We start from the raw sequence: 26,547 nt of genomic DNA on the forward strand, positions 1-26,547 counted from the left end.
CTTTGCTAGGCGACTTGAAAGAGTCCGAGCCGGGGAACCCGGTAGTCTATTAGTATAAAAAGGGGGAAACAAACTTCCGACGAACAAGGTATTCAAAGTTTTCTAATAAGTTCGATCGCAGGGAGCCAAAGTCTCTCTATATCTTGCTGTATCCTCCGACCGCAAGAAAGGTAAAGCAACACGTGCACACCTTTACAGGCGTGTCCAAATATATTCCCAACGAAAACCGCTCAATTCAGCGAATATACAGGTTGATCCAAAAAAAGGGTTCGTGACTTCTAGGGTAGATAGTACTCGCCAAATTATGAAAAAATGGTGTCGATAAACATAGGTTGAAAAATTAATATTTTCAAAGTTATAAACAATTTTTGTTTTCGGTTAAAGCGACTGACTTTCTCGCTTTGGGAGCTATCATATCGTATTGAAACAATTGATTACATTATCATTTCTCCTTTTCCTGGTTACAGAAGGTTTTTGACAGTTTTTATTAGTTTTTATACAATTTTCTTCATACATAACTTTGAAAATATTATTTTTTCGACCCCTCTTTATCAGGACATTTTTCCATCACTTGGCGTGTACTATCTACCCTAGCAGTTATGAATCCTTTTTTTGTATCACCCTGTATATAGTCCTGGTTAACGCAACAGATAAATACGCCAAGCAACAACTGAACACAAATTCAAACACAATTGAGAAATCATAAGATTCAGACACTTAAGTTTTCTGGAATGCTAGACAGCACAAAAACTGATGTATTTATTATCGCTCTGTTCCAGGGTAAAACTCTCCATCACAACATCACACAGGGTATCATTATTAGCAATCAGAGTCTAGTGCTGCAGGGTGTCGACCGTAAAAGCGCGGGTAATTACACCTGCGTCGGGTACAACACCGAAGGAGACGGGGAAAGTTCTCCGTTCTACTTGAACGTGATGTGTGAGTATTCCCGAGCATTCTCGGCGAATTATTTAGAAACCCTGCACCACGGAACAATTCGAATTTAAGAGGACATTCTACTATAGCCGGACAAAAAAATTTCTTTTTCTTGCATTTTCTGCTAGCTTGGGATCCTAAAAATGTGTTCCTGAAGAAATTTTGGGAAATTTATAAAATTGTCAAATCTATAGAAGAATAAAGGACGAATCACATATCACACGCCCATATCGCATACAAACTTTAAAGGCGTTTTTCTTAAAACCCTGTTTTGGAAAATGATTGCCACGATATCTTAAAATCTACTTCACCGATCTGGCCCATCTTGTGCACACATCTTCAGCAGGTGTGACGCTATCGTCCCTACAAGAATTACTTTTTTTTCTTTATTAAAATTTTTTAATATTTCAACCCAAATGTGGAACCTGCGATAGTCATCCCCGAATAATTTAGAATCTTTTTAGCTTTTTAGATAGCTTTAGAGATGGTCGACTTTCATGGGCTGCACAGCGCCAGCTTTATTTCATATTTTCAACCAAACAAAATTTTCATTTATAGTTTAAGATATAACAAATGCATAAAGAAAGATTCAGCATAAAAATCTTTCATTAAATCCATAAAAAGAATTCCTAATAAAAGTTAAGAAAATCGCATATCACAGTATAATGTCCCCTTAAGGTTTCGATCGTGTTCGCCTAAACGAATCTCGAAAGTACTAAGAAAACACGACACAAGGCTGACACTACCGTCCGTATTTTGGAAAATTCTCAATTCTGGAAATTTGTCTGTACGAGCCAGAACAATGTGGACCGATTTAAATCGTAATTTTCCAGTCGCGCCCACCTGCAAACCGAATCAGGCGAAGGTCCACAGCGTGGCGAAACAAGAAAAGGCAAACATATCCTGCCAAGTGGACGCGAACCCGTCCGAGGTGAAATTCCGTTGGACCTTCAACAATTCCGCCGAGAGTATCGACGTGGCCTCCGGTCATATCGCCCGGGCCGGCACATCCTCGATCGTCTCGTACACACCCATGACCGAATTGGATTACGGCACGTTGCTCTGCTGGGCGAACAATCGAATTGGAGATCAACAAGTGCCCTGCGTCTATCACATCATACCGGCCGGTGAGGTATCTTTATGTGGTAATTCGATCATGGAGATTCCCGTCGACCGTGAGAACCTCGTCGTGTATGTGTGTGTGTTGGGTAACATCCTGCACGATATACGACCGATATATATATGTCTATAGATCAAACGAATAAGGACCGGAACGATCAGAAGTGAGATGACGTAAATTTTTCGTGAATATCTAGGAGAAAGAGTCTATTAGGGTAAGCATATGCATGTGACCTCCATGTCAATTTTTGTTGTTATTGTGTGATAAACAATGTTCCTTACTTGAAACATCATTCTGTAAAATTTTAGATCGCTACCCCGTCGTTTAAGGATAGTATGGGGGCAAACGCCCTGAACTTTATCATTTTTTTTATCAGTGACTACTAAAGATATTTAAATGGAGGAACAATGAAAACGTAGCTGAATGTTAGATCCAGTACGTATATTTTTTTCAGAATTGTACATCAATTGTTATGGATGGAAAAAGATAGTTTATTTTTCGAGGTGGTATTTGCAAAGGATCTCTTGAGTGGCAGCCACGAAAAAAATAAGGAATGTTCTGTATTATCTAACTATTATCTGTAAAAGCTTCAGGAACGTCGGTATGGAGAATAAAAAAACACAACAGAAAGCTGGTTTAACAGAACACTGCTGGTTTGAAAAAACGAGATAATATTCTTGAATTATCCCACTATTATGTTATGAGCCTAAATTAAACGCAAATTGATAAACTAATCTTCATTACTATTTTTATCAATAACTGCCGTTCTATCAGTTGAGTGAAATAAGTGCGTCAATATTTCAGACGGTTTAATAATTTTCTATTTATAACGACCATGTAATACTCGTAAATAATGAATAATCGCAGGTACGGGCAAAAAGCGTCCTACTGTTCTGTTGCCATTTGCACAATCGCATGTGTACCGTTGTACAACTGTGTAGCTGATAGAATTAGATTTCTATTCACTATACAACTGATATATTTTGCGATTAATGTGTCTTGAGCAGATTTTCATTTGTATAATATTACTATATACTATCTTCTGTTAAAAATTCCACATTTAGAGTGGAATATTATCCCCATATTACCGTTAAACCAGGGGTTAGCGATCTGAAATTTTACAGAATGGTGTTTCGAGTAAAAAACATTGTTTAAAAAACAATAACAACAAAAATTGACACGGGGACCACATACTTACCCTACTAAACTCTTTGCAAGTTGAATATCGCGAACGAATAGTTGAAGATTTTCCCAGAGTGTAGAAGTCCGTAGAATTAACCTGTTATTCTCGTCTGACCGGTGAGAAGCTACTTGTCTATTCTACTTATCTAACCGTGCAAGGGCTCGTATCCCGTGTCCGACCAGTGGCGGTTCTATTCCACTTACCTGATCAGGGAGGATCTTAATTCCCCTTGACTGGACGCCATCCCGAGCTACGTGTCTGGCTCGATACTGCCCGTTCTACTTTCTGCCTTATCACCTTTTTTGCAGCAGCTGTCCGTCTAACCGCTGTCTCATTCTACTGAGACAATGAATAGCTCTTCAGCTGAAACTTTCAGTTCTCTCTCTTGAACCAGAGCAGTAGTTTAATCACTTTTAATTTTCCTACGAAAGACAGAAAAATGTTCCTTTTCTGTTTCATGAAAATTTTAGTGTAATTCAATGATCACTGATATTTTCCCTCTCGTACAATCTTCTACGTAATATATCCAAACGACAATGCAAAATTTCGACTGAACGGTACGACTCGATCGTTTGATAAAAAAATTTTTCAGCCAGGTATCGGACAGACGGCACGTTACGTGGAAGCAAAAACGAACTGTCCACAGTCGAAGTAATTACAACGAAATTCTGGCAGTACCTACGTTAATCCAGAGTTGTTCGCGCTATTCTGACTTTTCAGGAGCGGCAATCCCCGCCGCACTGAATCGAGGAGTTTGGAGATTAAAATGGAAGTTCGTTACGACGTGTGCGACTGTCGATGACTGCATAGGTGTGGGTAAACGTGTGTGTGTGGATGGCACTATTTTGCAATGGAATTTCTCATCGATCTATCGAAACAATCCAATTGTTACAGCCTCAAAAAGCGCGGTCTTTTGAATGCCATGCTGAAATCCGCTTTTAGAAACTCTTATTCCGCCCCCGTGTACTTCAGTATTTGACGATTATTCACATGAATTACCCAAATTAAAACGTAGGTTAATGGAATTCCATTCCCTTTTTTTTCATACGAATTCTTCAACAGGTTTCAATTTGATATCAGGCTTTAATCGTGAATATTTACAGTTTTTACCATAAAACACGTTAATCCCAAGTCAAAGCTAAGGCTTAGCTACTTTTCGAAGCACAGAACAACGGTCAGAATTTTCTCGTGAAAGAAGAATTTCGAAAAATCAAATGGCGAACGATTAAATTAAAAATCAACGCGAATTATATACAGTGAGTGTACAAGATGGTTGTTTGAAAACGTTGGGAAAATTTTCTTGCTTCCCCTTTGAAGCGTTTCTTCTTGTCAGTCTCTGGAACGACGCTGCATATTTTCCTTTTCCTTCGCTGGCTAATTACTGTTCGACAGCGGCGAACCGGCGTCTGCTGTCGAAAATAAACTTTGAAAGAAAACTCGGTTTCGTATTCTGTACGAACGAAATTACAAGGTGAAACTTCCTGGGGAAACGTGGCTACGTAAAACGTAGTATAATGCGAATTTTACGAACTGTTAGTAGAAAAAAAGTGTCCCATTAATCACGGACTTTACCATTTGTCTGAGCGTATACGGACTTATACTACTTTATTGGCTGAGTATTGATATATGTGATTTGTTTTGTACTACTTTTCTGAATATTTACTTACTTATACTATTTATTTTAAAAATCTCTGCCACACGCTACATGCTTGGTTAGATATTATTTTTACCATTTGCCTGAAAGTCTATGGACCTATACTCCTGGTCTGAGTATTGATTTGTGTTAATTCTACTACTTATCCAAATAGTCATTTACTTATACTATTTATTTGAAAAATCTCTACTACTTGCTACACGTCTAGTTAGATATTCACCTATACTATCTGTCTTCTGATGGTGGTTGTCTAATAACTATTGGCCTATACCACTTAACTAATCAAATGCAACGCTACTGTCTGACTAGATAAGATCTCAGATACCTAACTGAAACAAATACTTTTTCATGCTATTTGCCTAATCATATATACCTCCAATTCCATCTGTGTAATCACATGTAACCTCAATTCCGTTGGAGAAGATTCTTGCTTACGCTCCGACGAAGGAAAAAAACGCGTCCCTAGTCGTACACCCCGTCGCCCGGAAGAATTGCTCCAGACTTTAATCTAATATCTTAAATGGAATTACACTTCGTCATGGCCCCGTTACACGGACTATTCCCTTTTTATTTTCAATTACTATCCATTAAAGGACACTGAATGCGAAGCATTTTTACTGCGACAGCCGTTCTATCGAATTAACCAGGGGCCAACTATAATGAATTTACCCTCCATATTTTCCCTTCTCCTAATTGTCGAATAGCTCGCCCGTTAATGGTACGTGATGATTAAAACGACGCTAAGAATAGAGTAAATACGTATTCACGGTCGTAGGGAGTTTTTCTACGAACGATTTAGAAAAGTTTAAATAAATTAAAACTAAGCGAACATCGAGGACGCAACAATGCGTTCGATATCGGCTGTCGGGGCACGTACAAGTTCTCTCTCGAATTTGGCACCGCGTTATCGATAGCCTTCCGCCGCTCATAAATTCCGTGAACGCGTTATAAATTCTTTCCGACCTTTTCCACTCCGACACCTTTCGAGAGTTTCAGACGTCTGTCCCATTAAAGTCCAAACCGATCGAGTTTCCCCAAACCCCTCCACCCATTCCCAGAACCATTCTAAACTCCGAACCGGTACATTCGTCCAACTGATTCATGACCGATAAACTCTCAATTTTGAATCAATAAACGAACCCGCCTAGCTTCATAGTCCACTTCTATCAAAAACTAGGACTATTCCAGCCCCATAAACTGATTCTAATACCTCTCACGGTAATCGACCTAATAATTACTTAACCCTTAGAATACTGTGGGTTTATATATCTGCCCAGAGAAAAGTGTCGCTATGGCCTAAACGGCGGAAATATCCGCTTAGCATGATATATTAGAAATAGTAGCCAGAGACTTTGACTTTTACTGCAAGAATCAGGCTCTTTCGAAATTCATGGGGTAAGTACCATGATGTCAAACATAAACCCCATATGGGAGGATGATTTGTAGAAAAGAAGAAAAATGTACTGAATATCCTAAAGCAATGTCCACACTGAAGCAACGAAGAGGATCATTTTATCCCGTCTTCTTGCTTCATGATCTAATACATTTCCACCAGACACCACCTTATAGAAACATTTTACCTCTTCTGAAGCAACACAATCCAAGGAACTTAGGTGTTGTTTCAGTTCCAAGGCTACATTTCTTCCTAGCAACAGAAGCACGTAGAAACCTGGGGAATTATTTCCCAACAAATGGCGACTTTCAAGAAACATAGAAAATTAACAAAAAGTCCCTCATTCTTCAATGAGGTCGCAGCTTAAGACGCCAAATTGGGTCCTCTCTTTACAAAGGTTAAAGTAATCACTTAAAGAATACCGAAGAGACTCCACATTAAATAACCGGAAACTTCCATTAATTTATGACGTCCCCAAGCCTTCCGAATCCTCGCCCATTACCCGACCAACCTGAAGTTCACCTGTATTTTCGAGACCGCCTACGAATAAATCGCAGGCGGGTGTACGGCTAACGAAGCGGTCCGAAATCGTAGATAAGTCCTCGGCGTGGGTCGTTCCACGCGTATTGTCGTCGTCGTCGTCGCGATACGCCGCGCATACGAGCGCGACGATAACGGCTGGTACGCGGGCTGCATTTTAAACGAGCGCATTATTCCCTCCCCGTGCCGCCCCCGGGGCCAGGTCGACCGGATATGGTTCACAATTGCACCACCTCGAACACATCGACGAACTCGTTCTCGGTGCGTTGCGCGGAGGGTTTCAACGGCGGGCTGCAGCAGTCCTTTCTGCTGGAGGTCCGAGAGAGCAACAGCCAGGAGCTAAGGGCGAATCTGACGTCCACCGTGCCACGTTTCAGCGTCACTCATCTGGAGGCAGGCGCCCTTTACCAGGCGTGCATATACGCCTACAATGAGAAAGGCCGGAGCGAAGCGATGGTTGTGCAGGCGGGCACCCTCAGGCTGCCCGAAAAACAATTAACGTCCGATTCAGGTGAGCTGGCATCGGTGTGCTTCACCTTTCTATGGGAAATATACAGGGTGTCCGTGGAAGTAGCGATGATACATCTGGGCAAGAATGATTCTTAGGAGACGTTTAGAGGAAAGCTTAGGTTTGGAGTTTAGTTTTTAGAAAAAGCTTATTTTTGGCGTTTAGTTTTTAGAGGGAAGCTTATTTTTTGAGTTTAGTTTTTGGGGGAAAACTTATTTTTGGTGTTTAGTTCTTAGAGGAAAGCTTATTTTTGAGTTTAGTTTTGGGGGGAAAACTTATTTTGGATTTTAGTTCTTAGAGAAAAGCTTGTCTTTGGAGTTTAGTTTTTGGGGGAAAACTTATTTTTGGAGTATAGTTTCTGGGGAAAAGCTTATTTTGGAGTTTAGTTTCTAGAGAAAAGCTTAGTTTCAATTGTAACGTCATATTGGGCCTCCTGATCTGAAAGTCTTGATTTTCTCACATGTTAAAACTCCTGCTTTCCGAACACAGCGTAATGTAGGAACATTCCTCATGGACAAACCTAATGACCTACCCTGTAGACGTACACTCGCAGTGGAACCACGGTCGAGCTTTATAGCAATTTCATAAAGTGAAGGAAGGGTCAGTTTGTAGAGCACTTTGATCCATAGAACGCAATTCATCGTGTTGGAAAGATCGTTGAATTGTCCTGACAAAGCGGTTAACTCGTAGACTTCCTCCAAATGGAGTTTATAACTGTTTCGTTTGCTTCAAAGCGGAATAAATAGCGGATGAATTTAGTAACCAATGGTTCGAGGCAGTAGAAGCAACGGAGAGAAGTTTCGGACACTCGATTTATCTGTTCCCTGGCGGGGTTCGTTCCAGAACGACCCAGGCAGAATATCAGGCTGATGCCGATGCTGAGCGTGATGATCGGCGTGGTGGCCGCGCTGATCATCGTCGCTGTGATCGTGATGATCGTGCTCAGAATTCAGCACACCCAGGTCGACGAGCAGAGCAAGTCGCAGATGGAGGACCACGGCAAACAAACGAAAACGATCCCGATCCAACGGGAGCTCAGGTTCCGTGAGGCGAGCAGCCTACTTTCCGACGAGAAACACCCGAGCAGCCCGTTCAGAAAGCTCGAGAGCAGCGGTGACATAAGCGAAAACGACGAGAAGAACCCGGACATCATACCTCAGCAGATCACCGGTTCGTTGATTCCTAATTCATTCGAATCCTCCACGATCGACCTTATAACTTTTCCTGTTTCTCTCGACTATCATCTCTATTCTGCAGGGTGATTAACCGTTTAACGGGCAGACCCTTAAATCGTTATTTCAAACTTATGATATAAATATTGTATCTTGTTATTTTAAAGTCGAAAATATCGATATTGAACCAACCTATTTTTTAATTTTTTGTAAATTTGTCTTTAACCCTTTACGCCTAGACACCTCTTTCGAGGAAAAAAATTATTGCTCGCGATTAGTTTATTTATAAATGATTCCAACACGTGCACGTCAGCTTTATTTTCCTGACAAAACCTATTAATTAACTTAAAAATAATGGTAATATGATTTTCTAGATGTGACATATACGTCACACTAAGAGACTATTCTACTTCTAAGACTATTATAATATTTTTTAAGACAATATTCGATATTCTTTGAAAATCGTTATCTTTAATTAATTGATTTTCTGACTCTGTTCTCGAACAGGCGACGAGCCATCTGAATACTTGAGGAAGCGACGCCTGGTCTCGACGATCGAGACATCGCCATCGAGAAGTTTGTTGGAACACTCGACGGTCACTTCCGTCAGTGGTCACGGCAGTTACGTCGGTTATTGCACTCTTCGCAACGGCATGCCGCTCCACGAATTCTCGAATCTGGCGACGAAACATAAAAGCGTAAGTTCAATTTCCGGTAATTGCTACCTATATCTCTCCACTTGCATCCGACGCTCCGGTTGAAACGTTGCCTCTAAACTTTTCGCTCGCGAGTTGTCGTGTTCGCTGTTTAATTTGTGCAACACTCCACTAGACTTGAACTTTTCTATTAACACTCTTTTACAAGCGTGACGAATCGTCGAATTACCTACTATCTGCAATCAAATCTTAAATTCCTTGGGGATTAAGTTCGAACTTTTATAGTTGCAGTGCATATCAAAATTTTGGCCAAATGGAAAGAAAAAAGTTTTAAAGCATAACGAAAAAAATAGAATAGAGGAAAACTCAAACGAACAAATTCCACGTTGACAGGATCACGGTTGAATTCCAGATAACTCAATAGTTAAAGTAGAATCGAAATAACACAACTAACCCAAATAAATCACCCAATAATAGTACCTCACGCAAAAAGAAAAGACCCAATTATTCCCCAGGACGGTCTAACATCGAATGCAATTGATCCTCAAAGAATCCATCGATCTTCATCAAAATCCTCCAAAATCGTCGATTATCAATAGTTCGAATAGAATACCCTATCCCACCCCTAAATACCTGATCCAAAAAGAAAACGCCCAATTATTCCCTAAGGCACTCTAACATCACCTCCAATTAATCTTTAAAGAATTAGTCGATCCTCATAAAAATCCTTAAAACTCGTCAAACATCACCTTTCCCGTTTCTACTCAAAATCTATCATCGGTTTCAACGTATACCATCTTCAAACGTCTATGAAACTAAGGCAGGCCTGCCAGGTAGCCTTACTGATGAATTCAACTAGCAGGCCTAGGACGAAACGCTACCCTTCTTTTCTCATCACTAGACTGTGGATTTTAAGCATTTATAGCCTATGGGGCTTTGTGAAATACAATAAAAGAAAATAATATCATCAGGTGCTACATGGTTTTTATTTCATTCTTAACACTAGAACTACCAACGATAAACGCATATTTGCTTCGATCGGTGGATAAACGTGAAAAACTTTCAAAAACTTAGAAATTTAAAAATTGACGAATTTCTTCACTTTCATATCGTAATAAAAGGTGCAAGAAATCTGAGAAAACGTATTGTCATAACATTTTAAACGTCGTTGTAATAGTGTATTGACAAGTCATTTTGACTTGCTTGGTAATTCTAGTGTTAATCCAATAAGATAGTTAAGAGAAGAAAGAAATTCCTACTTTTGCTCTTGCCTTATAAATCACCTCAAAAAATGTAATTATGCATAAAAATCCTCAGTCTACTCATCACCTTCATTCTACCATCACCACACATTCTACCATCCTCGAAGGATCAGTCGACCCTCGAGCCTCATCGAGATCCTCCAAAAGCATCGATCATCGTCATATCCGTACGTGAAATTCAGTTCCAGCCAATAGTTGGTGACGTCTACGAGACCGGGGTTTGCACTCTGCCGAGGCAACACTGGCCGAGCCAAAGTGTTCAATCGATGTCGATGACGATGAGCCCGCCGATGCTGTACGGTGGTCTAGGTGTTGTAGCCAGGACCTGCCCAAGCGGCAGCCTGCTAGCAAAGGACGTGGAGGCGAGGATCCCCGGCCAGTGTTGCATCCAGTCGCAGAAAGACGGAAAGATCAGCACGCCGATCGTGATGGCGAAAAGGGAGAGCTCCGTGTGACGATTCTCCCGGTTGCAGACCAGTGAGGTGTAACACTTTGTTATCGTTTTGTTCTTGTCACGAATTATCTCGGGGCGGTGCTCTTCTGGTGCGCCGTTCACTGGTGAACCGTTTCGCTGCCAACACGCGCGCCGCTGAAGTGTATTTAATAAAACGAATTCCTTTCGTCGATGTTCGAATTTACGTTGTGAGAAATTGTTGCCTGCAATGGGAAAGAGGTCTGGAGAAATTCTTGTTGCCCTTTTGTTGGTTCGTGTATTTGGTTGGGAATGATGACGATTGTGCGATCTGGGCCGGAAAATCGTGGTACAGATGGGAAGACGTGTTTCGATTGTGAAGCTTTAAGAATGATTGTGTATGGTCAAAATAAAACGGATAATATAGGCTTTCTTTTTGTACATTTTTATGATTATAGTAATTGTTCTGTTCCGAGGATTGTCGATAAATGTATTTGTAAGTCTTCCTGTATAATCTATTCCTTAACACTTTGCTGGCGGGAGGATTTTTGTGTTTGCAAATATACAACTTGAGCTGTTCTAAAAATATTTAGAAACTAGTACTTAACTCTTTTATTTGTCAGACTTTACTTAAAGGAGGAACGATTTTTCCATATTTTTTACTATTCTAGTTCCTATTTAAAAAAGACGTACTACTACGTCATCCGACATCAAAATGTTAATAGTCTATTCTTTAGCTCTCTAGATTTGTTTCTTGTGCACAAATGTCTAGTAAGTGATATCGTTGACTTCATTGCAAAGCAATAATGAAGAAGTAAAAATCTTTACGGTTTAATTTCTCTGATTATTTTTCGTTGCGCTTCCTGATACGTTACTATTGTAAATTTTTCGTCCCTAAATGTAAGGGAAACTTTCACTGAACAGATACGTATACAATTGCATTAGCTGCAATAAGTATTTGCATACACTTACTTCTTTTAAGTAATAAATTTAGGAATTGTTAGATCAAGTTATTACTACTCATTAATTCTATAACGTTATACTGTTTTCAGTCAAGTAATTTTCCACCAGTGTAACTTTTATCATTGTGCATCCTCTTTTTTTTCAATATGTGATCGATATAAGAGACATGGCGTGTGTAAATGTTTCCTGTACAAAAATATCTTCAGTGTATACAAAGACTAGAATTCTTAAGAAATTATGCAATCATGATTTACTAATTAATTTCACCAGATACAAACAAGCGTTTAATCAAATGTTAACTGTAAAATCATGTTTCTTGAAAAACATCCAATCAATAAAAAGAAATGGAACGTTAAACGTATGCCTTGATAAAAAATCACACGCATCTTTGTTATCGTACCACGATTTTATCGGCCGCACGGAACTTTAAGAACTCTCAAGCGTTCGCAGCTAGGAATCGAAAACAAAAAGAAAAGAAAAAAAGAAAAAGATTTTATTTCCAAACGAACGAATCTTCTTCACCCGGGACTAGTGCTCGCGTTTCCGTTTCTCTGTTCGATCAAGTGCCCTTTTTACATTGAACAGACGATCCTCGAGTTTGTGAATGTAAAAAATAAAAAAGAAACAAAACTAAACTGAGACGAAGAACAGAAAAACAAAGAAACCGAAGAAAGATAGAGAATCACGTAGATCCGTGCGTCGCTACGCTGAGTGTGTACTAATAGATTGAATAATTTACGATAAATTAACTTATACATACACGTGCACGGGTGTTCGCGCGCGTGCTGTACATACATACATACGAGATACCTTGGAATACGGAGGATATTTTATACATAAAAAAAAAATCGCTAGCATTTACAAAAGAAAAAAAAAGAACGAAACAAACGAGATGAAACAGAAGAAGACGCGAGAGACACGGTTCGATTTCCCCACTTTTGCTGTCGGTACAACCGTCTGTACAATTCGTCTAGTTCGATGTAAGTAATAAATATACAGAACTTATTGTGTATGCGTGAAGACGGACGATCGATCGAGCAGCCAGAATAACGTACACTGAGGAGACAAAGGCCCTCCTTCGAATGCGAATCAAAGATGAAACAATGAAATCAAAAAGATAACTATTCGACGTGAATGAGAAATTATATAGAGTCAATGGGAACAAGAATTTCGTTTGTGTGTGTATATGTTAATATTCAGCGTGGGAGTGCAGGGGAAGAAAGAGGGAAACAAAATAATAAGAGATGCGAAACGAACGAAACTCGAAACGATAAAGAGATATTCAAGAGAGATCCCCATTACTTTCGTCAGTATGCAGTATTCTGGATTTTATTGTAAGAATTAAGTATCTGTATAATGTATAAAGTAACGAATTTCCTTCTAAGTAATCGAAACACGAGGTGAATCGGGAGGAGATGAATGTCTTCGTTTCGATTTCAGAAACGATTAAGAGCTTTCTCGTGGTCTGATCATTGCGATAGCTCTCTTCTACGGCGTCCGCGTGAAGCATGGAAGAGCATTCACGGGTGAAACTTCATTCGGGGATCGATAAATTTTCGGCAAATCTTGGCGGTTCGTGCGCGGAAAGTTCGGAATACTCGAGCGGCAAAAATTGATTTTCAAACGAAATTTCACTTTGACTTGTGTTCCGGTAACTATGTACGCAGCTTTATACGAGATCACTGGAGGGTCGCCTTAACTCCACAATTTTCCCCAACATTTCCATTTCTGTGAGAGAATAATTATATAATAAAGAGAGACCAGATATTAAAGAAAATTATATGCAGACCTTCAATATCGAACTGAACTATAAACGATCCTTTCTAAGTATTGTATAAAATGTACCCTAAAATAAAATTTATTCTCAAGTAACCAATTGAAATATTATAGAACCCGTTGAATTCATTTTGTACGAACAAACACATATCCGAATAAATGTTTGAAACTGTTTGAAAGAGTTTGAAACTGTTTGAAACTGTTTGAAAGAGTTTGAAAGAGTTTGAAACTGTTTGGAAGAGTTTGAAAGAGTTTGAATCTGTTTGAACATGTTCAAACAGCTTCAAACATTTCCAAACAATTTCAAACAGCTTCAAACTATTTTAAAGAACTTCAAACGGGGCCAAACAACTTCATATATTTTCAAACAATTTCAAACAGCTTCAAACTGTTTCAAACAGATTCAAAGAGATTCAAACTGAGTCTTTCACGAATCTTTGACAAATGTTTCCTGATACATACATTGTTAACGAACTCCATTCCAGAACTTTCCGACTCTGGATCGCCTACCATGCCCGAATGAATCGTCATCTCCTATCCTCTGATCCCACGACCGAATCATAAACTAGAAGCTCGTCGAAGACTCGCGCGAAGAGAAAGACGCGTGGCGTGTACAGCTTTTCCTAATTGAAACTAACTCTCGCGAAGCAAGACTGCCGTTTCTGTCGGGACGGCGGTGGCCGCGTTTCGCTTCGCTCTGTAAATGTCTCGTACCTTTCTTTTTTCGTGCGCGATAACGTCTGTGTATTTAAAAAATGGGAAAAAGCAAAGCAAAAAAAGAAAAAGATGAAGAAGAAGAACGCGAACGAAGATCTGGTTTACTTAAAGTAGATAAAACTCGGTGTGTAACGTGGATCATAGCAGAACAAGCGCCGGTTCCCTCGCGAGTGTCGCTGTCGGTGTAATATAATCGAGGAAAAAAAGACAACAGTTAGTCGTTCTATCGAGATTCCTCTAGATGAATGTGTTCTCTCGAACGCTAATCGTTAAGTTTCGATCCACGACGAGCGCGGAGACGCGTGGATCGGTTATTTATTAATTGCCATTGATGGAATTGATGTCTCGGTACATAGCCAGTGTACTAAAAAAAAAAGAAACGAAGAGAAAAAAACAAGAAAAAAAGAAAACGAAAACTCTCTCGAGTAATCCATTCAAGAAACGCCTGTATTTCCTTCCCCTTGCATTAGCGTTCGCGTCAAAGCTGACCACAGAAGGGACGAGAGAAACTTCGAGGATAGAAATAGGTGTTGGTGGCCGTGAAAACGATATAGCACGGTCGGAAAATCAATCGGAAGCTTGTGAGATACTCGTGTTTCGGGCGCCTGCGGAAAGTCTTACCAGCTTTCTATCTGAAACTCTGTTTCGATTCAAGCTTCAATGGCCTCGCGGAAAAGAACTTTTAGTTTTGCAAATACTAACGAAAATTCGGAATTATCTTTCTAGAAAATGAATAACAATTGTTTACCATTATTATCTACTTAAGGAATGAAAATGGATTAACATCTAAAGCTCTCAAAAACCTGCTCGTTGAGTAATCTTCGATGAGTGTTCCTCAACACTGAACATTAAATATTTCATAAACTAATGGACATATGCAACTGAAACAGATATCACTGGCTTCAGAATTGCAAGCTCTATCATTGTGCTAAACCTCATTAAAAGGTATTTTTTTATAAACTTAATGCATATTAAATACCCGCATGTAATACGATATTTTTATAAGTTGGCTGACTTTATTATGCAGTGCGATACACACACACAGATCGTAAGCGTAACTCACAATTTAATACCATTGCACTAGAAAATGAGACTCTCGAGTATTTCTGATAATCAATACAGAAAATCACCGATAAGTGTTCGAAGGCTCCTCGGCCCTAAGTGTCCAGACGTCATTCCTACCACGGAGGAGGTTCCCCATGAAACCAGTAAAGTGCCCAGTGGTGGGGTACACGTCTGGACACTCACTGTCGAGAAGCCTTCAAACATTCATCGATGATTTCCTGTTTTACTGTTTGGCCATCAGTGCTACATCGTTTCCACCGACTGTGCACCCAAAGTGCACCAGAATACAGATTCAACGAGTTGAACAGAACCGAAGAAAAGGCCAGTGGCGCAACAAACAAAAATATCAAACGCATACTGCCAACAACAAGTCTTTTTTCATAAGTTTATTCGTAACAATCTTCACATGGCGCGTTTGCAACGCGCTGAACACAGTTCGAGCTCGCGACCGATTGTAATTTAAATTTTCGTCGACGAAAATCAGGGGTGTACCATCGATTAATCCAGAAGTCCTATCTCTCGAACGAGTAGCTCGCGGGCCGAGGGACTTTCCTGTGAACTCCGACAAACTCCGTGACCGCGGCCGACCCGACCGAGAACTTCGAAACATTGTTGCTTCTAGCGATGGAAATTGTGGGAAGTACGTCTGCCCGTAACAGCTTCGTTATTCGGATGATTGTGCGTCTCGAACGCGCCGCTGAACATGAACTCGTGGGGTGGCGGCCAGACCCTATCTGCGAAAGGGTTAATCGCCATCCGTTATCAGAATCCTTTTCACTGTGTGACTGTAAAGGCGTTCCTTGATCTTTGCGCGGAGCTACTCTTCGTAAGTGCAGAATCATTTGGTCGGTACGAGCGTATGCGTTGCGGTCTTCGCCAGAGACCAATGAACTTTCTTTCTAAACAACTTGTAAATAGATTTTACGGATTCGGTTTGTCAACTATTTTCCGTTAATCCTTTGTAACGAAATAAATTGGTTGTATGTTGTATGAGCTATTGTTTTCGAGAAAATCGAGCTTTACGATCCTATAAGTGCATATTGGCCCGAACTTTCCGTTAATCCTTTGTAACGAAATAAATTGGTTGTATGTTGTGATGGTATCTTGTATGAGCTATTGTTTTCGAGAAAATCGAGCTTTACGATCCTATAAGTGCATATTGGCCCGATTTGAAAAGGTGTCCAGTACATGTGCACTTATGTAACTTGAGTTATATACTCTTCAAACGGGAAGAAATGCTGACTTTGTACTAACACATACTGAAGACACTCCAAGTTCGAGTGCATGTGTACCAAAGAAGTCCTAAGAATACACGTGCATTTGAGGAATTCTAAGTAGAATAGGTTGTTAAATACTAGAAAATGTTTAAAATCGAGTTTGTGTGTGTATAAAGAATACTGAACTCGGGTGAAAATGTATTTGAGAAATGTTTAATTTGGGTACGCATGTACTTGACGATTTGTTATTTAACGTGCATGATTCACTCGAGGACTGTTAAAGTAAAAGAAGTCTGAAACTGAGTACAAGTGTACTTGGAGCGTTTTAAATAAGGATGCACGTATACTTAGAAAATTCCACGGTCAAGTACACTTGTACTTAAATATTTCAACTTCAGTTCATTCTTACTACGATAGTGCCACTTTTGCACGAAGAAACATTGGTATTGTATTTTGTATATTAATCTGATTGGATTTTAACAATTTTTCATTGGAGTCCATGCGACGACCACCACACATTAACCGTATCGACCAGCGTTCGCACACCATTCGCTTCGTTACTAATGTATCTTAGACTAGCCAAGGATAAGAGCCAAAGAAATCTGTTCTAGATTAAGACATGGTAGCACCGTTTCAGCCGTATGCCGCCTGTTACATCTTAACGAACGAGTCTGACCAGCTGCTTTCGCGAATGAAACCAATGGAACCGAAACAAAAACCGTTTGAATGAAATTTGTATATGTAATTAGTCTAGCGATATCTGACACAAATTTCATGTACCCCATAAAAAGGAGACGTTTTTTTGATATTGTAAATACTCTGAAATAAATAATCGTTTTTATTCAATTAACGCTGACCACTCGCATTCCTATTCGTTCCCTTTTTTTTTTTTTAGAAACAGGAAGATCGTTACCTGGATACAAATGCATAAATGGCACCTGGGAATATATTCTTAGATATACTTCCACGGTCATAAGTATTGAAGTGTTTGCACGTAACAGGTACTCTATCACCGTGCTTTCAGGGAAATACCTTGCGACCTTATGCTTTAGGTTCCGTACAACTTCCACCATTGGTACTGACTTTCAAATAAATATTCTTATTAATAATTGTTTTCATTCGTCTCTCAAAGTCAATCTATGCTCACCCCCACCACATTGTCTGGGCACCACGCCTATTTCTAGGCCCACCCCTATTTCTAGCCCTACCCCTATATCCATTTCGCCGCCCACAACAGCATAACTCCAGTGGTGGGAGTGAAACAAGTGCTCGATTTTACCACTCGTACATTTTTCAATTCAACTATAGCAGAAGAACTTACGTAATCATGGACAGTATGTAAAATATTATTACACAACGCGTACACTTTCATCAAACAGTTGGACACCTGAGTCTGAATTTCGGAAAACTCATACGATTCCAGTTTCTCCAACAAAGTTGGCGGCACCGTGAACACGTGGAACCAATCGGTAAATAATCTCTAAAATCGGCAACATTAATCAATTGTATGTGCTTCATTCTTAACCTAAAGTTTACTTGGTGAACGTGATGATAAAACGGGAGGAATATTGATCTCATGAGTTTGCAGGTTTCGGTTTGTCTCCCATACATGGATTTGAAATGTTTATAGATAATATCTTCTGGTGCCTGTGTTAAAATGGGTAACCAATTTTTTTATCAACGAAAATTTAGAAATTTATTTTCAGACTGATACCTCTAGCAAGTGAACATAGTTTCGTGGATACACTAAAAACATTCCAGTTATGAGAACATCAGGAACATCGACTTTTAAATCATTAATTACCGATTCCATTCTCTAGAAATCAGAATCGTTGAAGCTAATTACTTAAACGCGTTTATAGTCATTATTTTTTATATTAATTTTATTTGTAATTCGTACCTTCGTCAAGTCTTCGTGTGCACCAGCATATTCTCCAATATAAATGACACGTGTTATATATGAACTCTATAAATAAATAATTTTCTCCTAACTATAATATAAATATTCACAGAAACTTGTTTTTACTAACTAATTAGCAAAAAAGAGATCAAACAGAAATTTTCAAATAGACGCGCCTAAACTGAAATTATAGGATGCGCTGAAGATAATGCGCAGAAGAAATCCAACGGTTTTTTCATTTAAAAGAACTACTAATTTACCGTTCTGTTACATAGAAAAATATTATGTTACGTCGTTTTCTCATTATTCTTCGTGTGAAATTTTAAATATGTTTTTAATATTTTATTATACATTAAAATACTTTAGAGAAGAGATTTGATGTAGATAAATTCCATTTTCAAGTAACAATTACAATATAATTCTTTCCTTTTATGGCAAATCTTTTTTATACAAAACAGAAAATATGCAGTAAATAATTATAGCAATGCATAAACTACGATTATTAAACAAACAAGCAATGATCAAGTTAAACTCTGCTTACCCTCTTGGCTGCATGTAGATTTTTCTCAACTACGTCTAGCAAACTTATCCTCGCAGGTTCAAACACTCGTTTCATAGTTAATCACTTCTTCAACAACGAACTTGTACTTTAACACGCACGGCACGCACAGTAAAACGTTGCTAATTTAAGTTATAACTATTTTAAAACAAACCGACATCCACACGGTTAGACATTTCAAAGTTAACTGACGAATGATCATAGTTACTGCACTAGTCAATTAGCTACAGTTAAACTATTATTTTCCAATATCATCTTTTTATTAAAGAAAAATACTTCAGTATTATTGAACATTAAATATTCTAATATATATAGAATGAATATTATATAAATGCATTGCATAGTTTAAAAATGTTCAATTTCAAATTCATCGAACGTTGTATAACAGCACATTTCCGGAGTACAATTTCAAATTGCGTTTACAATGAAATATTCTTTGTTAAAAAACATAGTTACATGTGTATTTTATTTAAATTAAATACAGAGTAGAAAAAAATGTATAATTCAAATAATAAAACATAATCCAAAACGACTGATGAATCATAAATCATTTTACAAATATTTACAAGATACTTGTAAAACTAATACTGTACTTATAGTGTTTTAAATCTATAATTACAATGACTGATGTCTCAACTATTGCTATAGATTACATTTAAGTCGTAAGTATTTCTTAAACAATAATACTGTTAAATACATAAAAAGGGATCTTATGTCATGGAATAATCAAGCATAATGTATATAAATTTAAGAACTTAATAATTAATTATAGTTATTTTTTTGGCTTTGGACATTCTAAAATTGGGGGCGGTGGCGGAGTTGCTTCGCTGGGATTCCCTAGCCAAACAGATTTACTGAAACGACCCTTTGTAACAGGAGCTTGCCATTTATTGATGCACATAACTGTAACTGTAGGCTTTTCTGCAGTGACTGTTGCTATAGTTACTGCTCTGAAAGTGAAATCAAACTCATTTAAATAATCAAGTAAATCTATTTTCTAAACATTCTACTTGTCATTGAATTTTGATGAATATTCGGAGACAGGAAACAAATAAAACGGTGAAGTACAATATAAATACTGCATTTATTATTTAAAAAATATATTACAAATTGATGCTGGGCAAAAATATATCATTTACTCAGTTGTCATACATAATATTATGTACTTTTAATTAATAAATTGCTGGTAAAATATTCTCTTTTTCACTTAACCAGTATTTATTAAGACAAAAACGAATTGACAATATATATTTTGCTTAATCAGATTTTCAAAAAGAATTTATTATAAAGTTCCTAATAAAATATACATGTTATACCTAGATTATTTAACAAAAACATACAAATCAAGAAATCAACAGAAAAGTTCCTAGCTACAAACTGCTAATGAATGTAAATCGATTTAGTATTATTTGAAATAAAAAGCATAAATTTATTAAAAAATAAGATTAATCACTATCTTTATTATATAAATATAAATCAAATAGTCTTCATACAGACGATGTGCAGTTGTATGAAATAACAAAGAGCATCAAGGCAGTAATTGTGGTAAAAAGGAAATCATTTTTTCTAATGCCAGGGCACTTGGTTTGGATGACTGATGGAACCCAATTTGTAGTACCTTGTTGTAGAAGGTGTCTGTTGCATTCCTACTGAATGGTTCGGTGGAGTTGCTGCTGTTGGAGTTTCAGCACTCTGAGCAGCAGTGCCATCACCTTTCAAAACAGCAACACACTTCCAGTTATTAATATAATTGTCTTTCCATAACCGAACACAACCATCATCTCCTGAACTTGCTAAGATAGTTCCCATAATGTTCCAACATACACGCCACACAGTACAATCATGGTCAAAAAATTGTGCTGCTGTAGTAAGTTCAAAGCGTGGTGCACCACTTTGTACAGTATCCCTACATGAATGATAGTTTGTTATACCTTCACAATTAATTGACACTCGTTACTCAATACTGATTTATACTTACAATATAGGCTTCAATGTAATTATCCGTACATCTTTTGTTGCAACAGCTAATGTATGAAAACTTCTACCTAAATTTGGAGCAAATGCAATATCATTAACAGGGTCAACAATGGCTAATGTTTCTGTTTTTGCCCATCTCCTACTACTTTCAGAGTATTCGTATATAAACACTTTCCCTCCAGAAGATGGACTTTGATCATTGCTTCCAACTGCTATCATTGGAGGATGTAACCTGATATATATAGATATATATATATATATATTAATCGATAGATTACTACATAATTACAAAATATAATTGCAATAACACTTCATTATATTTTTACCTTGACAGAGATGGATTCCATGAAAGGCAACTACATTGAAGCTTACAGCTAATATCATGCTGGAGTGTCCATTGACTCAAGTTCATAACATCCGGAGCTTCATATATTCTAATCACTCCATCTTCACTACAAGTAGCTAACAATAGACCAAGGGTTTTAGGTGCAAATTTCACATCTGTAACTGACTTTCTGGAATCTACTAAATTTGTTCTTCTAACCCAATGTCTCATGCCACGTTCACCTGGGCCTGAACCTTCTCCAACTGTTAACAAAGTGTAAAGCTCCTGAATAACTGATTATAGTACAGTAAAGTGAACACATTATAAATAACATTCAACAGCAATGTGCACAAATATAAACAAAACATCTAGATATAAAAATGTGTAGGAAATTAATAACAAACCTATTTTAATAATACAATATAACTTTACCTATTTCTTCCCATACAGCCGCTGTTCTGTCGAAAGAACATGTTGCAAGTACTTGACCAAATTCTGGATGTGCCCATGTAACTTTCCATACAGAGCCACTGTGAGCTTTCCAAGATGCAGTTAAGTGCCAATTTCCATGCTCGTCTTCATCCCAGACCTATGTCAATTTAACAATTTTCACACATGACTACAGCAACAAATTCTCACGGTACAAACGTAGAAGAGGTAACAGTGAACCTCTTACTTTTACAAACTGGTCACTGGAGCATGTTGCCATTCGTTGCCCGTAAAAATCATAGGCAATATCGTGGATCAAATCCTTGTGTTCAGCATTAATGCTATGCGCTTCAAACATACTTAATTTATTTAAATTATTACTATTCAAGAAAAACTTCCGTAACTGTTATAATGCGGCGTGTCAGAAACTGTACAGGTTAGGAGATAACGCTGAAAAATTTGTACATTAAAGTACGCCAATGTTAAAACACTGTAAAATTTAATTTACGCAGTACCGTGTAGAAACTAACGTCACCAATTAAAATCACTTACTTTCAATATATTTACATGATATTTTTATATACTCAAAAGATGAGGGAAAACGCTGTACGATGCAATTCCTCTTCTAAACATCTTTTACGATTACTCTATTTTTAGAAATAAAACACTTTTTAAAATCTTAAAAGGAAACCGCTGTTACTGTGCTTATAAAACAAAACGTTTCTTTATTCTTTAAATGTTGAATTTTAAACACACTATTCGAACGCATTTCAAGAAACCGGTTAAAAACATATTGATACTAGATATGCCGAATCAACACATTATTGTTATCACTATGAATACAAAGATTGATCACTATAAATACAAGATGAAACAATTAGTGTACAATACAAATTTCAATTTATTCTTTGTAGTTTTAATGTAATAATATATTGTTGAACAAAATATTTTTCTACGCTAAATCTTATAAAAAAAGATTTGTTACTAGACTGATAGTAATTATTTAATTCTTCCTGAAAAGCAGAATTAATACAATTTAAAATACATACTCTAAACGAAAATATATTTCAATCCTGTCATAATATATTTTACAAACGTATTTAATTTGCATTGGTTCTGAATTAATAAGTTTCATTTCATAAATACAGTTAGAGTATCTGGAAATTTCTACCAATAGTAAAGCATTCCTGATAAAGATTCAGACCAATTCAGACTGATTCAGGCTAGAGATGGTGTGCAAAATCACTAACGGTGATTTATCCACAAGTAGCAGTTCACGCCATCTCTAATTCAGACAGACTGTCATCAAGCTACAGTGTGTAACGTGTCACATCACGTATTTCTTTTAAATATATTGATTAGTAGATTGTAAAATAGTCTGTAAAGGTAGTTACATTAGATTTTTCATTAGTTTACTGTGAAAACAATTTTTATTTGCATTTGTTCTTAAACGTTTCACTTCTTAAGGGAAAAGCATAAGCCGCTAGGTTAATTTTATAACGTTTCAGATGATCACAGACGTGCAACTGGCTGTTTTCTGCAATATCCTCGGTGCAGCATTATTTTGCTTGGTATTCCTGTTTCACTACATAAATGCGAATTACTCGAAATGAGGGATTAGCACAATATTTTGTAATATAATCTGAACCTACTTCATCAAATATTTTCACATGTGCAAATGGAGTTGCGAATCTATATGTTGTACTTGAAACTGACTGAACGATGTAAATCATTTAAATGGCTTTAATTTTATAAATACATTCTGTATTATGTAAAAATATTGTTATCTCTTTATTCCCATTTCTATTGTATCATTACAAAGTTTGTTATAAACTACATATTAGTACAGAAATGTTCATCTTTATTATTTCATTATTATAAAATATATTAAGTTCGAAGTAATATAATTTGCCTTTTACTGATCATAAAGAACGAATGAAAAAAATGTAACAACAAATAGTGCAAAATGTCGGAATACGTGTCATTAGTGTTTCCCATCTTCAGACAGTCAGACGATATCAGGCGTCACGAAGTTAGCTGCAAATATCTCGTAATTGTATGTAGTCAAAGAACTGTCTTTTGCATACGTATACTTGCATACAGAAAATTCACAATATACAAGTTTTTGGATATCTTACGTGTAAATTTAGAAAAGTTAGCCAGCAATGACCGACGATTCCAATGGGGAATCTACGTTCGAATTTGTTGAAAGGAAGACGGACGAATCATCCGCATCTGGAGAAATCGTAAAAACAGGTGAGGCTGAAAGGCAAAACATAAACACCTGTGTATCTGTTAAATACTCCTACGAATAAAAACTTCACGTTTGTCTTAATGATCTCTCATAATTTTTTACATACTAGAGAATAATTTGAACTGGAATTCAATCTGTGACATTTAAAAAAATACAAAAGGTGTAAAGTAGACAATAAAGAATTAATTCGGAGACATATCTCGTGACGTATAAAAAAATGTCTCGAGTAAATATATTTTTTTAGAAAATGCTATTCAGAAAATTAATTATTACATTTCATGGCAATATGCCTAATACATGTAAATGACAGAAATAATATTAATGCTACCAATCGGGTAAAACGTAACAATATAATTTTCAGATTCTTTTAGCAGCTTATCATCGTATACATCTCTGTTGATGCCTTTGGGTGTGTCAACATCTACAGGAAATTTGTTGTCAAATGTAGCACCACCTAGTGCATTGCCCAGCTTTATTTCAAATTCTGGGACAGTGTTGTCAGAAAAATCTGCTAAGAATTTGGAATCTGCCGCGCAAAAGAAACATGAACCTGTTAAATCAATGTTGAATGCCCCTTCTAAGCCCTTGCAGCAAGAAACTCAAGAAAAAACTGAAACTCCAGTTGTATCTCAACGTATACAAAATGTACAAACTACAGCACAAACAGAAAGTCCGTTGCAAGATTCAGGAATGGTTGGTGGTGGTCTATTATCCTGGGTTAAGGAAACAGTAATGAACAGTAATGTTTTAAGTAAAGTTGCAGAGAAAGCCAAGAATAGTGTTAATACCATGATTACAACATTAGATCCCCAGATGCGTGAGTTCATTTGTAAGTAAGAATGTTACTAATCCTGTCGTGCAAATATAAACAAAATCCGAACTTTGCTTATGTATACATTTGTTAATATTACTAACACTCTGTTCTGTAAATTTTGTGTTCAGATATGTGTCACTTTGTGTGTGTATGTGATTATGTTATTGCATCATAACTGATGGGATATATGTATATATAGTATACTATGTTATTTTTGGACGATCAGTAAGCCAAACTTAATTCAATGAACCGTGCTGTACTCTGTCTCAACTGTCACTTGCAATACAAAATACTGAAGACTTTTTTTTGTGAAAAAGAGGTGTTTGTGTTTTATTTATGAAGTGAATCAAATTATACAATTTGTGTATGTGCAACCATAATACAACTTGGTATATAAAAACTGTGTCCAATTACAGCTGTGAAAACAAATCAGTTTCATAATTTGCATTGTAAATGCAAACAATTATGCTCTAGTCTTGTGACTCAAATGACATTACAAGTAGAACTTCTCATTACATATTACCACTTTATAAAAAGACTTATAGAAACAATACGTTCCAAAATTGTTTTATTAAAAATAGCCTATTCTTTTGGAAAATGAAAGTTTGAGGAACTATATGTATATATTTTGTACTATTTAAGTGTGAATGTAACAATTTTACAACGCGTTTCTTTAGTGACCGTGCAATATGTTAGTTAATGTGCAAGCTTATGTGCGGGCCTTGTTAAAAATATATATTTCAGATTCTGGAGGGGATGTGGAGATCATCGTTGCTTCAGATGAGGATGTGAAAGTAAGTCCTGTGCGTCAGGCTTTCCAAACAATATTTGGAAAAGCAACGGTTACGTAAGTAATAACTGCAAAATATACTTCTTTCATATATTACCGTGGTTCATATCATTGTCATTTTAATAAAATAACTGGTCACCTTTTCAGTGGCGTGCCCGTTGAAAGTTCAACCATTGCTGCTCAACCAGTTGGTTTCGCGGCTGGAGTGAAAGGGGCAGAAGAGAGAATTAATTCCGCGCGAAATATTCCATCCGTTCCGAAAGACATACCAATAGTTGCCGTGGAAAACTTTTTATTAGAAGTTGGTGAAGATAAATGGTACGATTTAGGAGTGCTTCTACTCCATGATCCTAAACGTAAAGTGACAATTCGAACATTTACACAAATGACGGCATTACCGAGCGAAATAGTGACAAGGGCACAAGAAGCTACACCTGAAGATTATCCTTTAAAATGGTCTGGATTAGCAGTCACCACTGATAGCTTGATTGCAGACATGTTACAGGTTTGTGTTAAACCAGAAGCTACATAGTTAAGTTGATCTCTTTGAACGTATGAATATTTTTTTTTTTAAGGTTCCTCACAACGAATGGCATCATGTAGTAACTGGTGTGGATAGGAGGGACATTATACTTTTAGCAGCTCAGTCAGTAGCTGGAATCTACAAGAATTCAATTGACCTTAAATAAATTTTTTACACGCAACCGATAACGCAATTTACCATTCACGCGCTTTTTGTAAATACAACTTTACTAATTTATAAGATATTAAACATTTAAAAAAAAATCATAAGATATCTAAACAAATATATCAGGATTAACTTTTTAGGCATGTAATTGTAACTATTTCGAGTTATTATTGAAATCAAAAACTTAACCCAGTTCAATAATGTATGTAGTAAAATTATTAATTATAAATTAAAGTG

General features: G+C 37.1%; 4 protein-coding genes across 5 annotated transcripts in view; 3 read left to right on the plus strand and 1 right to left on the minus strand.

Moving 5' to 3' along the window:
* Positions 1-10,879, plus strand: part of LOC107194613 (hemicentin-2-like) — an 82,533-nt gene extending 71,654 nt beyond the window's left edge. Inside the window, exons 9-14 of the mRNA XM_015584257.1 lie at positions 780-939; positions 1,770-2,063; positions 7,029-7,337; positions 8,178-8,504; positions 9,014-9,204; positions 10,607-10,879. Coding sequence (XP_015439743.1) covers positions 780-939; positions 1,770-2,063; positions 7,029-7,337; positions 8,178-8,504; positions 9,014-9,204; positions 10,607-10,879 — 1,554 coding nt within the window. The remainder of the gene's footprint in view (positions 1-779; positions 940-1,769; positions 2,064-7,028; positions 7,338-8,177; positions 8,505-9,013; positions 9,205-10,606) is intronic.
* Positions 10,880-19,805: 8,926 nt separating this feature from the next.
* On the minus strand, positions 19,806-22,489 carry LOC107194771 (nucleoporin seh1-A). The gene is made up of 7 exons (XM_015584464.1): positions 22,317-22,489; positions 22,012-22,214; positions 21,768-21,924; positions 21,337-21,598; positions 21,012-21,242; positions 20,652-20,939; positions 19,806-19,983 (listed from the first exon to the last, which is right to left on the minus strand). Exons 2-7 carry the CDS (start codon positions 22,120-22,122, stop codon positions 19,806-19,808), a joined length of 1,227 nt encoding a protein of 408 aa, XP_015439950.1. The 5' UTR covers positions 22,123-22,214; positions 22,317-22,489.
* Positions 22,490-23,047: 558 nt separating this feature from the next.
* Positions 23,048-23,538, plus strand: LOC107194944 (dolichyl-diphosphooligosaccharide--protein glycosyltransferase subunit 4). The gene is made up of 2 exons (XM_015584653.1): positions 23,048-23,150; positions 23,273-23,538. Exon 2 carries the CDS (start codon positions 23,273-23,275, stop codon positions 23,375-23,377), a length of 105 nt encoding a protein of 34 aa, XP_015440139.1. The 5' UTR covers positions 23,048-23,150; the 3' UTR covers positions 23,378-23,538.
* A 324-nt stretch (positions 23,539-23,862) lies between these two features.
* On the plus strand, positions 23,863-26,419 carry LOC107194876 (protein PRRC1-like). 2 transcript variants are annotated; one of them, XM_015584584.1, is made up of 5 exons: positions 23,863-24,020; positions 24,380-24,847; positions 25,577-25,679; positions 25,770-26,127; positions 26,198-26,419. In XM_015584584.1, the coding sequence occupies exons 1-5, from the start codon at positions 23,930-23,932 to the stop codon at positions 26,309-26,311; spliced, it is 1,134 nt and encodes a 377-aa protein (XP_015440070.1). In that variant the 5' UTR covers positions 23,863-23,929; the 3' UTR covers positions 26,312-26,419. The 2 variants fall into 2 exon arrangements, with proteins under 2 accessions (XP_015440070.1, XP_015440071.1); XM_015584585.1 differs by having other exon boundaries at positions 24,380-24,835.
* The last annotated feature ends 128 nt before the right edge of the window (positions 26,420-26,547 follow it).

Source organism: Dufourea novaeangliae, unplaced genomic scaffold (genome assembly GCF_001272555.1).
Source record: "Dufourea novaeangliae isolate 0120121106 unplaced genomic scaffold, ASM127255v1 scaffold8, whole genome shotgun sequence".
Lineage (NCBI taxonomy): Eukaryota > Metazoa > Arthropoda > Insecta > Hymenoptera > Halictidae > Dufourea > Dufourea novaeangliae.